This window comes from Erythrolamprus reginae, chromosome Z (assembly GCF_031021105.1).
Source record: "Erythrolamprus reginae isolate rEryReg1 chromosome Z, rEryReg1.hap1, whole genome shotgun sequence".
Classification (NCBI taxonomy): Eukaryota; Metazoa; Chordata; class Lepidosauria; order Squamata; family Dipsadidae; genus Erythrolamprus; species Erythrolamprus reginae.
In genome coordinates, this window is record NC_091963.1 from 107,189,942 (window position 1) to 107,207,370 (window position 17,429).

Genomic DNA, 17,429 nt, shown 5'->3' on the forward strand with positions numbered 1-17,429 from the left:
TCGCAGCTGTCTCCTGAAGCCAAACGCTAACTTCCGCGTTCGGCGGCAGCGGTTTTTTTTTTTTGTTGCACGGATTAATTGACTTTACATTGTTTCCTATGGGAAACAATGTTTCGTCATACGAGCGTTCCGACTTACGAGCTTCCTTCCGGAACCAATTAGTCTCGTAAGTCGGGGTTCTACTGTACATTGATTATCAGGAATATCAGAATTAAAGTCTAACCCACCTCGTGATCAAGATAGCTATAACATAATTATACAATAAAGAAAGGAAACACTTCTATTGTAATTTTATCATGCTAATATAAATGTATGTTTCTTCTTCTGCTAGCAGCATCACCTGAAGCCAAGAAGTGCTTTTTGAAAAAAACCGTTGCTTTTTTTTATCCCTGAGTTTCTTCAACAGACTGGATTTTGGAGGAAGTCACTCTCCCATGTTCATCTAATTCTTCAATGATTGTTTTAATTACTCTGATTTTCTTTGTCTCTAAAGATAAAAGAAAGAAAGAAAAGCAAGTATATAAAAATGCAAATGGCAACATTATTTGCTCAAGAAATTTCATTAATAGAAAAAAAACATTTCAGGCTACTAAAAATAATTTATTAGAACATGTAAACGTACTTGTTATATATAACAAGTTTTGCCTTAAATCCAATAGATTTTAATTATTTCTTTCTCCAAGTGAGTTAATTTCTAGATTTTATGCCTGGTTGGTACAGGCTGTCAAGGGACAGTAACTATACATAAGATACTTCAACATTTTCCTTCTCGTTTGAAGTAATTAAATAACAAACTCTTTTATTCAATGTAAGACACTAGAAAACACGGATTTTAATAAGGTAAGGGAACACCTGTCTACTCTAGACAAATTGAAATCACTAGCACCAGATGGATTATACCCCAAGGTTCTGAAGGAACTGGCAGATGAGATCTCATAACCACTGAACTATATCTTACAAAGATCCTGGAGCACTGGAGAACTGCCAGAGGGCTGAAAAAGAGCTGATTTAGTTCCCATCTTCAAGAAAGCTGAAAAAAAAATCCAGACCCCGACAAAGTAGACCATATCCTACTACTAAATGAAGTAGAAAAGTGTGGGATGGACAGCAACACCATCAGATGGATTCAAAACTGGCAAACCAACCACAATCAACGTGTAATGCTCAATGGAAATACGTCTATATGGAGGGATGTATGCAGCGGAGTACCCTGATGCTTTGTTTTAGGCCCAGTGCTCTTGAACATCTTCATCAATGACTTGGATGAGGGGATAGATGAGGAACACATCAAATGACACCAAACTGGCAGGAATAGGCAAAACTCCAGAAGATAGGTACAAAATGCAGAAGGATCTTGACAAACTTGAAAAATGGTGCTATTTCACAAAATGAAATTCAATAGTGAAAAAAAGTAAGGTTCTACATTTAGGGAAGAAAACCAAAATGCACTGGTACAGTATATGTGGTACATTGCTCAACAGTAGTAACTGTGAGAGGGATCTTAGTGAACAAACATTTAAATATGAGCCAGCAGTGTGCAACAGCTGCTAAAAAACAGTTCTAGGCTGCATTAATGGAGGGATAGAATCAAGATCATGTGTAGTGTTAATACCAGTTTATAAGGTCTTAAGGCCACCCTTGGAATACTGCATTCAGTTTTGGTTGCCACAATGCAAAAAGGATGTTGAGACTCTGGAAAGAGTGCAGAAAAGAGCAACAAAGATGATTGGGGGACTGGAGACTAAAACATGAAGAATGGTTGCAGGAACTGGGCATGGCTAGTTTAATGAAAAGAAGGACCAGGGGAGACATAATAGCAGTGTTCCAATATCTCAGGGGTTGCCACAAAGAAGGTGTCAACCTATTCTCCAAAGCACCTGAGGATAGAACAAGAATCAATAGGTGGAAATTAAATAAGGAGAGAAACAACTTAGAACTTAATAATTAATAATAATAATAATAATAATAATAATAATAATAATAATAATAATTTATTAGATTTGTATGCCGCCTCTCTCCGAGGACTCAGAGTGGCTCACAACAAGTAAAAAAATCATATACAAATCCAATATTAAAACAGTTTTAAAAACCCTTATTAAAAAACAATCATATAACCCAACCAAACCATACATAAACCAAGACAGCTAAGGATATATCAATTCTTCCATGCCTAGCAACATAGGTAGGTTTTCAAGAATTAACGAAAGGCAAGGAGGGTGGAGGCGGTCCTAATCTCTGGGGGGAGTTGGTTCCAGAGGGCCAGGGCTGCCATAGAGAAGGCTCTTCCCCTGGGTCCTGCCAAACAACATTGTTTTGTAGACGGAACCCAGAGAAGGCCAACTCTGTGGGACCTAATCGGTCACTGGGATTTGTGTGGCAGCAGGCGGTCCTGGAGGTATTCTGGTCCGATGCCATATAGGGCTTTATAGGCCATAACCAACACTTTGAATTGTGGCCGGAAACTGATCGGCAGCCAGTGTAGGCTCCGGAGCGTTGAAGAAATATGGGCATATCTGGGAAAGCCCATGATTGCTCTCGCAGCCGCATTCTGCATGATCTGAAGTTTCCAAACACTCTTCAAAGGTAGTCCCATGTATAGAGTGTTGCAGTAGTCGAACCTCGAGGTGATGAGGGCATGAGTGACTGTGAGTAATGACTCCCTGTCCAAATAGGGCCTGTTTCTGTACAATTTATGTACATTACATAATTTTATAACAACATTTTTCAGATATTTCATTTTCCATTTTGAAAATGAGAAACAAAATCTACATTTCTTACCTTTTACCTTTAGCTACATTTAATAGCTACATTTAAAGAAATTGAAGAAATTTCTTAAAATGTTTAAAATATTGCATATTTCCCATGTTACTACAGATATAATTTGAATTCTTTGAATTCTCACAATAAAAAGGGTTTTAAACTCATACGTGGGAGGCAAATTATTAAATTTGGGTGAAATACACATTATTCAGATCCATTCACTAACTATGCATTGCCTAAACAATGATAATGATTTATCACAAGCTAAATGTGTGTGGTAAACGGAAGCATAGAAAGAAGGAAGATAATTATTTCCCATGCAAATGCTACATTATGCCTTTGGAAGAGTATGATATTTGCACATGAAGATGAGAGGGGGGGGGAAGGAGGGAGGGAGGGAGGGAAGATATCTAAGGATTTAGAAAGGTTGCCAGTATCAGGTCAGTTTCTTTGGCCTTTTTCATTCCAGAGAAAAGAGCACATACTCTTTGACTATCTTGTTCCTGAGGTTTAAATTAATTTTAATGCTGTACACTGCTCAGAGTCACTGTTTGTGAATTGGGCAACGATACAAACCTATCAAATAAATAAGTCAAAACAGGAAAGAGAGAGAGAGAGAAAAATAACAGTTTTGACTCCAGGCTTGGGACAACAGACTGCCCCACTAGATCCTCAAGGAAAACAACATACTTCCCTGGAACAGGCTAATCTATCTGGCCTTCTGTTCCCATGGTACAAAGAAGCCGATAAATAATCAGAGCCTGACCAAGCAATGGATATATAGTAGTGTTCCTCAAAATGAAATCACATCGTGACTGTCCCAAGATAAAAAAACAAGTCTAATATGCATGGGTCTCATAATGAGAGGCCACAACCTGCTGAGCTACTTCAGACTTAATGCCATCAGGTGGCAAATTGAAATCCTCATGCTTCTATAGTTTTTAAAGCTCTATAGCCAGCCCTGCAACACAATACAGAAACAAATGATAATAGCAGTTTGGATTCTATACATAAACTTCAATCCCAACTGTTCCATAGAACTTCATCTGCTTATCTGCAGAGCAGAGCCTTTGAAAACTCACAACATCTCAACAATGACAACTGCTACCACCCTTCTTCTCTCCTGGACTCATGGCTAATGCCAGACCAAAACCCAGATGGTCACTTTTTTGAGAGAGGAATGCCCCCACCTCCAGCATCACTCTGGCCTTGCTAATGAAAGTAGGACATGTAGGTACCAGCCTGTCCATATTGTTGTGGTTAGCTCTGGCCCAGCTCCTGCCACAAGGACTGTGGATGTGGGGGAGACATCCACATGCTGCAGGCCTATTTTGCCCCCGATGGAATCTGCTGATGAAGGCTCCTCTGACCAAGAAGACATGAGTGACAATGAGGAGAGTGATGCAGACAGCTCAGAAGGAGATCAATTATCTAACTCCTCCTTGGATTCAGAACAAGAGTTAATAATACAGCCACACATACGGAGAGCAATGCATAGGCAACAAGAGAGATTATTATCAAAGAAAATGAGGCCACCTATGGTTGGGTGGGGCTGTGGTAATTAGTGAGGCTGCTATAAAGAGCAGCCTGTGGGTTTGGCCATTGTGGAGGATTATCTGATCGTTGTGTTTCATGACTGCTTTGCTGACTTTGACCTTTTGTGTGCTGATTTTTTCCCCGCTTTGAAACTAAACCAGGGCAAAGTGTGTTTCACTTTGTGAAAGAAGAAGGACTGTGAATTGCCTCACAGTTGCAAGCTAAGTATCACAGAACTGATAAGGGACTTGTACAAATTACCAGTTTGTTTGGAGACCAGTGCTCTTTGCTATACCAAAAGAGGGCTTGGTTTAAGTGAAGTTTCATTATAAAGAGCATGGTTTTGAATTTTCAAACGTGTCTGTGTCTGAAATTTGTACCTGTGAATTTTGGGGAGGATTCTACCAGAGAGCCCGACAGAACACATATCATGTATTTTGATTTTTAAATACAATTTTATGAATAATTCTAATCCAACAGTAAAAACATACAAATTGTGTGTGGGGGGGGGGAGGGGAGGGAAACAATATGTTGTTATCTCTGGTAACCCTTAATAGACTTTTCTGAAACCAGGATTGAAATGACAAGATTTTTATAGACTTGTCTATAAGTAACAGATTGGATATGGGAAGTAGAGATCACATATTGTATTTTAAGAAAATGATAAGGTCTGTGCCGGGTTTCAACAAATTAAATTTTAGCACTATAAAGGCTATAAAGAGTCACTCAGTTTAGAATTCTTGAAAAAAGAAATCACTTATGTACTTTGGTAATAGAAATAGAAAACAAAAACACTGCATTGAGTTTTGCATAAAGAACAAAAACGCCGCCGTCCTGAGTCTGCAAGGGGAAGGGCATCCTATAAATCTAATAAATAAAACAAATAAATAAAATAATAAATTGAATCAGAAACAATCACAATAATTTTATTGAATTCCAGGAATATTCACCTTTATCTTTGGTAGTGGATTCAATGTTTTTGGCTTCACTTTTTCTAGTACTGATCTCTGTGGCAGTCTTTGTACTTCTGACTTCAGAGCCTGAAGCTCTTGATCCTGAACCTTTTTCAGATCCCAGATTTTTTGATCCCAGATCTTTGCTACTTCTTTGTTCAGATTTACTGTAATAAACAATAGTTTGATCATGTTACCTTTAGGGGAATTATTTCACCGACATTATTACTAGTAGAAACTCTATGCACAGCCAATAGATTTTTATGGGATTTTCACAATATTAATGTGAAGTATGCCAATTTCTTAAAACATAAATTTCCCATAGAATGCCATAAATTTATTCCCATGTTGTTCAACTGTAATAGTAAATCTGCACTTCTGACAATCTTGAATAGTTTCCATCCATGAAAATATGTGCTTGTGTAAAGTGGAAAAATATGGCATAGTAGCCCACATTCAATGGCAAAATTGAATTGTGATATATACCCTTTTTTGCCTGATTGTTCTCCCATTCCTTTTCCTGATGCTTCTCCATCAATTAGGCGTCGATAAGTTTCAATCTCATTCTCAAGACGGATCTTGATGTCCAGGAGATTCCTGTAATCTGCATTCTGACACTCCATGTCTTCTCTGATTTGTTGTACTTGGTTCTCCAAATTGCTAATCATCCCTTGTATTTGCAAGAGTTGGGCACAATATTGGCTTTCTCTTTCTGCAAGGGTGCTTTCAAGGGATTGCCTCTGTAAAGGAATAGAGATGCAGGGCTTATTTCTGTACAATCAGTCCTTCAACAGTTAAGTGTCTAAGTGGGGAGTATTTGTACGAATCTGTATTGACAAGAAATGTTAGGCTGTTCACACCTAAGCACTTTGAGAAAAGTGACTTTTTGGCAATAGTCAATCATATCATGAATCAATGCCCTTCACTTCTTTACTTCTTAAACTTCAGGAATAATGTAATGTTTATTTGAACTCTTCGTAAGAATTTCAAGCCTGAGCATGATTCACCAACAAAATAAAGTGGTACAACCCTTTGTACCTTATTCTGTTTTATAAGGTTGTTGTTGCTAAAACCATACGCATGCTAGCATATTGTTTGCATGAGTTAGGCTCCATCTCAATCTTGTTGAGTTTATAATCTGAATTGCTAGAACTAGATTGTAATTTTGTTCTTGAAACTTTATTAGCATTCTAATTGAACAAGAAGAATATCATTGAACATATATAAAGCTTTATTTTTTTAAAAAAATCAACCTGATTATCCAGCTTGCCTTTCCTAATGTGACACTATCTAAGAAAGATAGCTGGGGTCCTCCAAAAGTTCTAGTCAACACACACCTGAGAAGCAATTGGCTGCGGATCTTGGGCATTATAGTTTCAGCATATCTAGAGTTGAGGCAATAATGCCAATGTCAAGATTTTGCTATTCAGTGGAAGGTGGACAGGACTGTTTAAGCCAACCTGCTGCTTGATGTGTAAAACCTAAAGCTAGAGGATTATTTTATTATTATTATTTATTGGATTTATATGCCGCCCCTCCCCAGCCTCAGTTTGGAGTCATCAAAAGTGGTACAACCCTTTGTAAAGTCAAGGAAGAACCACTCCAGATGACTGGTTCATCATTGAGTTACTGTTAAATGTTGATATATGTTTCTTTTGCTTTTCCAAAAAGTTCTGAATTTTGGAATCAATTTCTTACCTAAAACATAGGGAGTTTCCTGAAAATATTCATTTGTTTGATCTTTTTACTCTTTCAATTTGAGAAAAAAATTAGAGGCTGTTATCACAGAATAACCGGTATCAAATTGCATTGATAGCTTTCAGATCTATAGATTTCAACTACCAGAATTTCCTTGAGAGAATGCTGGCTGGAACATTCTGGGAACTGAAGTTGATACATCTTAAAGCTGCCAAACAAAACAAAGCAAAACTAAACAACAAAACAAAACAAAATAACACTTTTAAAACTATAGCATATTATAACTTTCTTCAATTTTCTGCCTCCCCAAGCATTATAATTCAACACCTATAATTTTAAATTAGCATTAAATTAAGAAAAAAATCTATAATTAGAATGGTTTATTTGGTGATAAAGAATGTCCTTACCAAAGAAAGCTGGGTTTTTAGATCAATCTCCAAACTTTGAAGAGTACGTCTCAAGTCTGCAATTTCTTTTTTGTTAGTGGTGGTTTCTTTGGCACTCACGTTGATTGTCATATTTAATTCCTTACTCTACAATAATTCAAACACAAGATTACAATTGAAACGAATGAAACAAGCATGGAGTTTTTGCATTTTTCCATGAAATCTGCCAGCTGCCATCAGACACAGCATCCATAGGGATGTCAAAACAAACTATTGGAGGGAACATATATTGCAGTGGAAACCCTACTGTGTTATATATATGTAGAATGAAGTATCCCTAGGGAATACTGCTTTAAAGCTCCAAATATAAATATATTAAAAGAGCAAAAAAATTCAAAATTCAAAATTTCTTAAATGCTTGCTGCTGCTCGTAATGCCATCTTAGTATACTTGAGTCACTTAGGAAAAGGTTTTCTTAGTGCTTTCCATTGAATTATTGAATTAGAAGGTATTTTGGAGGCCATCTAACTCAATCTCTTCTTTAGCATAGGATAAGCTAGGATGATGTAACAGATCACCATCCAGCCTCAATTTGAGGGCTTGCATCATGAACTGGCATCATATAGCAGCTTTTTTCAGTGGCTAGTGGCCTATGTAATCATAATCTTTCTCCTGATCTATAGCCTGAAAACTTTCTTGAAGTTTTAACCCACTATTCTGATTTTATCTTCTAGGACAACAAACTCCACTCCTCTGACAACACTTTAGGGATCTGAAAAATCAGTTTTCTAATTGAATATCTTGAACTGTGGTACCTGGAAATAGACAAATTATTTATTGTGGGGTGAATGAAGAATAGGGTAGAACAATTATTTGCTGTGAACTAGATTTTATTTTAGTTTGCTTTTTAGGCTAAGTGGTTGCATTAATTCAACAATACCATACATACAAGAGTAAGAACTAGGTGGGCATGATGGTAGATGGCTATAGAGACACATTCATGCAGTCTCGTTGGCCATAAAAGCACATAAGAAAATAAAATAGTTAAAATATTGGCATCCAAAACATAAATATATCAAGAAAAAAGCTATGAAGAATGAATATATTTTAAAATATATATTTAAAACCCATCTATGTAGGCTAAATAAAACTTTGGGATTTGCCTTATTGGGAGGGAGAAAGGTCCTGGTTGCGGGGGGGGGACGTTCATGAATGAGTGACTGCAGCCATGCTCTGGAGAAGCCCCATTGGAAGGCCAATCAGCTGTGTCTATAATGGCCAGTACAAGAAAAGCAGGACGACTGCTGCTCAGCTGTGCACACAGAATACTCGACGATCAGCTGTTCAGCCCCGCAGAGCCAGTCAGGCTATTTCTGGCATGGGCTGTGCTGGTGGGGCGCAGGACTTGCCTACATAACTGCACTGGGAGGCAACCGCCGCTGCCTTTGCAGAGGCAGCAGCAGCTCCTCCTCCTCCTCCTTCCAACCTTGCACTTCAGGCAGCGTCAAGCTAGCCAGTCATGCTTTGTTGGCATGAATGGCCTCTTGTGAAGAAGGCAGAGAAGAGGCTCTACTTCCTGAGAAGGCTCGGGAAGGTAAATCTATCTCAGCATCTACCGCTGTCCTACTGTCATAGTACCATTGAGAATGTCCTGACATATGGCATTCTGGCATCATATGGGAGCATCTCTGGACAAAAAAGCTCAACAGAGAATCATTAAAACTGCCCAAGATATCATTGGGCTCCAGCTACCAGTTCTGGATGATATCTTCGTATCTCTCTATTCTAGGAAGTTGTACAACATTCTCAGAGACTCTTCTCATCCTGCTTACAATCTTTTTGGATCATTACCTTCTGGCAGAAGATACAAAATGATTAAAACTCGGACCATACGTTTATCCCAGAGTCATATTTGCACTTAACAATGAACTATAGGGTCACCATCAGTGACCTGTTGGAAAGTATTACTTGGTCTGTTGTGTAGATGTTGGGGTGGTTCAGGGTAGGGAATTTGTAGTGGGTAGGCAGGTTTTGGGGATTATTATGTATGTTGGGTCTGGTCTTTAGGCATTAAGTGAATTTCGTGTATGGGTATACTATGTATATACATACAATAACAATAATAAAGTATTTAAGACAACATGGATCCCGGGCAGCACAGCTTTGGGACCTTTCCTGACAGCAGCAGCAAAGGAGGCAGGCACAGGGAGCGACTGGCTAGAAATAGCTGCCTCCTGTATTTTGGGTTCCAGGTTGGTGCAGGAAGCTTTCCAACAGGACCCAGGGACCCCCCATGCATGGTGGGCTGGGGCACATTCATGGAGGAGCATGGATGCATGCGGGATGGGGGCATGAATGGGGTGTTTGGGGGTCATGCATCATACACAGGAGGGGCACATTGCATTATAGGTGCCGGCACGCACACGTACACACTTTTGGTACATGACAACAAAAAGATTAGCCATCACTGGGATAGACAGTCCATTTGTTCTCAAGTTTTTTGCCACTACTAGTTTGCACTGATAGAGTATTTGGAAGGTTGTGCAAGTTTCCTTCTTTGTAGATTGTGCCCTGCTGTGCCATAAGTTATAGAAACCTAACTATAATTCATTGCAGCACTAAAAACATTGATGGCGTATTCTTGTATAGTAAGAATAATAGCTTCTATAAAACACGAAAAGACTTCATTCCTTATAGTGAATTCACAGCACTAACTGACCTGACATCCAAAGGATGTTGTCACTATAAGTCTCTTCACTCTTGGGGAAAGTTGATCTTAGAATTTTTTTAAACTTAAAAGCCCAATTTTTTAAACTTTAAAAACATATTTTTAAATGAAAATCTAGTATTGGACACGATACTTGGCTTTATAGATTTCTAGAAATGTTTCTTCTTTTTTCTCACCTTTTCAAGGAACCAAGTTTCAGCATCTTTGCGATTCTGTTCTGCCAAAGCTTCATAGTCTGTTCTCATCTTGTTCAGAACTACAGTCAGGTCCACTCCTGGTACTGCATTTATTTCAACATTTATGTCTCCAGCAACTGTGCCTTGCCAATTCTTCATTTCCTAAGAAGGCAGTGAGAAGAGTTAAAATAATAATTAGATGAGATTTGAACCGCTGACCGTCAGATCTACAAGTCAGCTTCAGTGGCCTGCAGTACAGCACTCTACCTGCTGCGCCACCCCGGCTCATAATAGTGTTGCAGTGGAGAATGCAGTCTAATAGCCTGGACTAACAGCTATTTAGTTTTTGTTTGATTACTTTTTTTAAAAAGTCCTACATAATTAAAACTAGAATTCAGTGAAGCCCGTTTTCTAATTACTATTTCTGAGAACCAAATGACTCCTAAATTTAAGTATAGTGAATGCTACAGATCACAAATTGCCAAATAAACTGTGATTACATTTTCCAGAATTTCTTAGAGGCCATCAAGTCCCTGAATGCTGATTAGATGTGGTTGTGTGATGTAAACTATTTTAGAAAATGGGTTGCCTTACCTCTTCATGGTTCTTTTTGAGGAAAGCCAGCTCTTCGATGAGACTTTCAATCTGTATTTCCAAGTCACTCTTAGACATACTCAATTCATCCAGTACTATTTTAAGACCATTGATGTCTGCTTGCACATTCTGGTATAGGAATAGCTCATTTTCATATCTTGAAAAAAAAGAAAACAAGAAATTGCTTTGAAAAGTGCCAATTTGATAGACCAAAATATTGCAAACTTGTGACAGAGGCTTGTTAATAGATCGATTGTTTGAATGTGCTGAGGTCACATCCTGGTTTTGCTTGCTTTTATCAGCATTTGCACATTTTGAATAGGCTGTTATTGGGCTGAAGAACCTACTTCATTCTGAAATCATCTCCAGCTAGTCTGGCATTATCTATCTGCAGAATCATGCTGGCGTTCTGAATGCTTGCTGTGATGATCTGTTTGGAAGGAAGATAAAAAGCAGGTTTATTGCATTTTATAAAAGTAGATAAACTGAATCAGAAAAATCAAAGATGTGGTATACCTAATATTAATTTTTTTCTGTTAAAAATTGAATTTTAAAGTAGTGCTGGCTTCCTTACCTGCCCGAATTGTTCAATTCAACTCCCAACAATTTAATGGCATGTAGAGATTTATAGTCCTATAAACCGATATATATCTTTAAATCTAAATCTATATATCTATATCTATATATCTATTTGTATATCTATATACAGTGGTACCTCGTGATACGAACCCTTCATGATACGAACCCCTCGTGATACAAACCCCTCGTGATAGGAACCCGGGGTTTGGAAATTTTTTGCCTCTTCTTATGAACTTTTTTCGGCTTACGAACCCACTGCAGATCGCAAAATGGCTTTTTGACGTCAAAGCTCCGCCCATGGAATTCCCTATTGGGATTCCCCACCTCCTTTCTAGCCTCCAGATCGGCCGAAAACACCACCGCCGATCGCAAAAACGGGGCTCCACCGAATTGCGCCGCCCGGCTGTAACCTTCTGAAACAGCCGGGCACTTCTCGGCGGCCTCCGGAACCCCAACACGAACCTGAACTTCCGGGTTCGGCATTCAGGAGAATGCCGAGAAGCCCCCCGGCTGTTTCAGAAGGTGACAGCCAGGCGGCGGCGCTTCTCGGTGGCCTCCCGAACCCGAAAAGTTTGGGTTCGGGGGAACGCCGAGAAGCCCCCCAGCTGTTTTAAAAGGTGACAGCCGGGCGGTGGCGCCCAGCGGAGTGCCATTTTGCGATTTTTTTTCTCTTTTTGCACGGATTAATCGTTTTTACATTGTTTCCTATGGGAAACAATGTTTCGTCTTACGAACTTTTCGCCTTACGAACCTACTTCCGGAACCAATTAGGTTCATAAGACGAGGTATTACTGTATATCTCTCTATATGTATATTTATACCTATACCATCTAATAGCTATAGCTATCCATCTATCTATCTATCCATCTATATAAGGACTAGGATTGGATTCAATAGACAACTGGATTCATTTTAAACCTTTTTCTCATATGAAGGAAGCAGCTTTAAATGTGGCTGATAGATGTATAACTTGCAAAATAAACCAATTTTATTGTTTTGGGAAATGGAGTATATGCACCAAAGACAAATTCCTTGTGTGTCAGTTCTATTCTCAAATAAATAAATAAATAAATAAATAAATAAATAAATAAATAAATAAATAAATAAATAAATAAATAAATAAATAAATAAATAAATAAATAAATAAATAAATAAATAAATAAATAAATAAATAAATAAATAAATAAATAATGGCTATTATGGTAAAGGTATCCATTTACTTTCAGTTTGTAAATATGTTAGTGAAAAACTACACAGATGGTTTTGTCACAAATTTATGATAACTAAAAACTTAACAAGGTAAGTATAACTTATAAAGTTAACAGTCATCTTTCAGTTATTGGAAGACATTGACAAGTGTTGATCAATTGATAAGTACAGTAATATCTCGTCTTACGGACCTAATTGGTTCTGGAAGGAGGTTCGTAAGGTGAAAAGTTCATAACACAAAACAATGTTTCCCATAGGAAACAATGTAAAAGTGATTAATGCGTGCAAGGGGGAAAAATCGCAAAATGGTGCTCCGCTGGGTGCCGCCGCCCGGCTGTCACCTTCTGAAACAGCCGGGGGGCTTCTCGGCGTTCTCCCTAACGCCGAACCTGGAAGTTCGGCAAAAGTTCGGGTTCGGGTTCTGGAGGCCGCCAAGTAGCGCCCGGCTGTTTCAGAAGGTTACAGCTGGGCGGTGCCGCGTGGCAGAGCACCGTTTTTGCAATCAGCGTCGCCGTTTTTGGCCGATCTGGAGGCTGAAATGGAGGTGGGGAATCCCAATAGGGAATTCCATGGGCGGAGCTTTGACGTCACAAAGACGACCTTCCTGGAGGCCACTCTTTGTAGGAAAGGTTGTAGAGAAAGTGGTGGCACTCCAGCTCCTATGGCTATTGGATTATTTAGACCATTTTCAATTGGTTCAGGCCTGGCTACAGTACAGAAACTCCCCATGGCTTGCTCATCTTTTCCCTAATGTTTAACATCTACATGAAACCACTAGGTATGATTACCCAATGACTTGGGGTGAGGTTTCAGCAGTATTCTGGTGACACCCAGCTATACATATCCACCCCATGGAAGTTCAGTGAAGGAGAGGATGTGATGTGCCTATGCCTGGATGAGGCGAGGATCTGGATAGGAGCCAACAGGCTCAGGCTCAACCCAGACAAGACTGAGTAGCTATGGATACTGCCTCCAAAGGTCTATGATGACTGTCCTTCCTTGGTTTTAGGGAGGAGAGAAATTAACTCCATCAGAACGGGTTCACAATTTGGGTGTCTTTCTAGACTCACAGCTAAGACTAGATCAACACCTGACAGTTGTAGCTAAGGGGATCTTTTCACAGATTTGACTAGTGCACCAACTGCAACCCTACTTGCATCAAGAGGCTCTTATCACGGTTACTCATGCCCTTATCACCTCATGGCTGGAATATTGCAAGACACTCTACATCGGGCTATGCCTGAAGAGTGTTCAGAGACTTCAGTTGGTCCAGAATGCAGTTGCGCAAGTTGTCGTGGGTGCCCCTAGATACACCCACACTACACTAATTCTTTGTGAGCTGCATTGGCTTCCTATTGGTTGCCAGTCACAATCCAAGATTTTAGTTAATATCTTTAAAGCCCTACATGGTTCAGGGTCTCAGTATCTCCAAGACCGCTTTCTACCACATACTTCCAGCGACCGGTAAGAGCCCAAAGGATTGGCCTTCTTCGGATCCCATCAGCTAAACATTGTTGGCTGGCAGGTCCATGGGGGAGAGCCCTCTCTGTGACAGCCCCGACTCTCTGGAATCAGCTACTTCCTGAGATCCACACCACCCCTACCTTATTGACCTTCTGGAAAGCTGTAAAGACCTAGCTTTTCCAACAGATCTGGTACCATTGACCTCGAGGGAGTTATTAGCAAGGTTGGCCCATTAATGTATGAATGACTGTAACTATTTTAAATTGAAACATTTTTTATATTGATCTATACCTGTTTTTTGTTGTGAGACACCCTGAGTCCCTAGGGAGTTGGGTGGCATATAAAATTAAATAAATGACACACATTTCATCATTATGGAATCATAATAGTTAACAGCAAATGTGTATATCAGTCTTCTCACAAGCTTAGCATTTCCCATGTGTCTAATTTGGAGCCCATCATATTTTTAGTTAGTTATTAGCCTCATAATTCTATATAAAAATTTAGAATGCTTAATATTGTCTATTTGTGTAAGCATTTTTATTTAACCCTGACTCCCACCCTCTGGACTCAAAGCACTTCATTGCAACAAAGAAACATGATTGCAGTTGTTAGAAAAAGCATCTAGCTTTTATGTTATGTTATGCTTTTAGTGAGGATATATTTATATGAAGAATAACATGCACAAAGATTCCTTCCCTCTAGGGGTGGGCTACTGCCTGGACGGGGGGGGGGGATGGGGGACGGGATGCAGTGGGGTAGCGAAAGTGGAGCTCCACCCCAGAACACCTAATTTGCACTGAAAGATGTTGAAACAAAATGCATAAGCCACACCCACAGTGTGGTAGTAAAAATTTTGGTAGCCCAGTACTGCTTGCTTGCTTGCTTGCTTGCTTGCTTGCTTGCTTGCTTGCTTGCTTGCTTGCTTGCTTGCTTGCTTGCTTGCTTGCTTGCTTGCTTGCTTGCTTGCTTGCTTGCTTGCTTGCTTGCTTGCTTGCTTGCTTGCTTGCTTGCTTGCTTGCTTGCTTCCTCCTTTCCTCCCTCCCTCCTTTTTTCCTTTTCTACATAGCAAGTGTTGAAAAAGATTGAGTAGAATAGGATGCTGATTATCTTTTTCTGTAAAGAAGGGGAATTTTGTAACACTAAATTCAGGGGATGGGCCATGGACTGAAATTCAAATTTTGCACACTTTGGTTAATTGGTTGGAGAGAAAAGTACTAGTAATTTGTTTGTAATGTATTCAGGATTCTAAGATAGGCAGAAAAGAAAAATTCATGGACAGCTGAAAATAGTTTTGAAGGAATTGAAAAGTAGAATTATGCTATAAATAGTTGTCAAAAGAATGCATTTCCAGTTTTTGCTGAAGAAGCTTGGAAAATCTTTCTCTACTTTTATCATGAAAAAAGCAATCTGATAACACATTTTCTTTCCGTTGTGCCCCCATCATATTGCCATTATTTCTCATATGCTTATGAATGAGATAGTTTTAAGTTGTCCTTAGCTCAACCAATGTTAAAAGTAAGATTTTTCTCTTTCGCCACCCAATTCCAACATACAAAGGTAGGTCAAAATATGAACAAATTTGACTGCCAAATTTATAAAAATTGGCAGTCAAATGGCTACAGTGACTAGGAACAGATGTAACAGAGGCAGATAGGAGACTGGCAATAGGGATATCAGATGTCAGGTTGGTATATCGAAAAGGATGGATGATTTTCTAAATCAGCAGTAGAGAAAACTGAATTTCCAATGCTAAGAAGTACAATACCATGATAAATATTTTCATTGTCTCTGGAATAAATAGAGGATTTTGTAATGGAGGTACCAAGACAAGTTGTTGACAGTTACTTACTCCAGTTACATACACACCAGTGGTGGGTTGTTCCCGGTTCAGTCCAGTTCTAAGAACCAGTAGCACTGGTGACGGGAGGTTCCACTCACCCTCCCTTCTGTGCATGTGCAGAACTGCGCGTGCACACACACACACACACACACACACACACACACACAAACTGGTAGTTAAGGATTTTAAAACCCACTACTGACATACACACAAAGGCGTACACATCAATTTCAACAGAAATAGAATTTTGTGGGATGAAGCTCCCAGACACTGATAGATACTGGCATGTGGCTGCAGATTACATTGTCTATTTGCTAAATAACCTGAAGGAGTAAAATAATTCCTCACTTGAAGAACTGACTTACCTTATTCCGAAGATCTTCAATAGAAGAATTGTATTTGCTATCATTGTAGAGTCCTTCATTATTGTGCGTTACAGATTTCTGATACCAATTTCTGATTTTTTGCTCAAGATCACTATTTGCCTCTTCCAAATCATGCACTTTAACCAAGTAGGAAGCCAAACGCTCATTTAAATTCTGCATGGTTTCTTTGTCTCCTCCAGCTAGAAGACCAACATCACCAGCAGCAGGACTAGAGTTGTAGATATGGAAGCAACTACCAGTGCCACCACCACCACCAGTTTTACCCCATCCTGATCTGGAGCCCCAAACTACCCCACTACTAAAACCTCCTGTGCTGGATCCTCCACCTGACCCATATATACCACAGCTAGAAAATTTAAGAGGTGCCCCACTACTGCGAGAGGAAGAAGTTTGCCTAGATCCACAGGCAAAGTAAGACATGATATTCAGTAAGTTTCAAGAAGAGTATGAAAATGAACCAGTGACAGCCAAGAAGAACCTGAATCGTAAAGAATAATCTCCAAGCTTTTATATGTCAATTTTTAAGGGTGTGTTCTTTCATTGGAATGTCATTTTATACCTACATTGTTTGGCCAATTTATCATTTCAAATCCATTTGACTGATGGCTATTAATAATCAGACCTGATATTCCATCCCGCTGATTTCCCCTTGGGCTATTTGTCATCTTCCCCCCCTTTTTTTCCTTTTAAGGTGGAGAATGGGTGGATTTGACCAGGCCAAAACTTTCATTAACTTTTCAACAAGATTGAGTAATTATCTACATCTTAGTCTTTCCATCATTTTAAAAGCTCATTGTTATATACATATTTTCATTTTTAGATTTGTGAAATCAAGTCTTTCATAACAGGAGGGTGTACAAGCCTTTTTTGAGGAGAGTAGTTTTTCTTTGTTATTTTTTCACCCTGGGTGTTGGTACAAAAAACTATGTGACTTGGTTTATTTCTGGAAAAGCATCCCTAGGTTATTTTAATGTATTTTTTTCCTTGTGTAAAAGCTATTTCACTAAGTACTTTGTTAAATATCAATGGTTCTATTTGTTGCTGCTTTTTCTTTCCTTTTCATCCAGCAGATGAAAGACATTTCAATAGCTAGATTAATCAAATGGAAAATATATAT

At 39.0% G+C, this 17,429-nt stretch overlaps 1 protein-coding gene across 1 annotated transcript; it reads right to left on the minus strand.

Annotated features, from left to right (window-relative positions):
• Window positions 1-383: 383 nt before the first annotated feature.
• LOC139152941 (keratin, type I cytoskeletal 12-like) lies at window positions 384-16,471 on the minus strand. Its single transcript, XM_070726384.1, has 8 exons — window positions 16,292-16,471; window positions 11,179-11,261; window positions 10,832-10,988; window positions 10,238-10,390; window positions 7,355-7,480; window positions 5,736-5,989; window positions 5,247-5,416; window positions 384-487 (listed from the first exon to the last, which is right to left on the minus strand). The coding sequence occupies exons 1-8, from the start codon at window positions 16,469-16,471 to the stop codon at window positions 384-386; spliced, it is 1,227 nt and encodes a 408-aa protein (XP_070582485.1).
• Window positions 16,472-17,429: the final 958 nt, after the last annotated feature.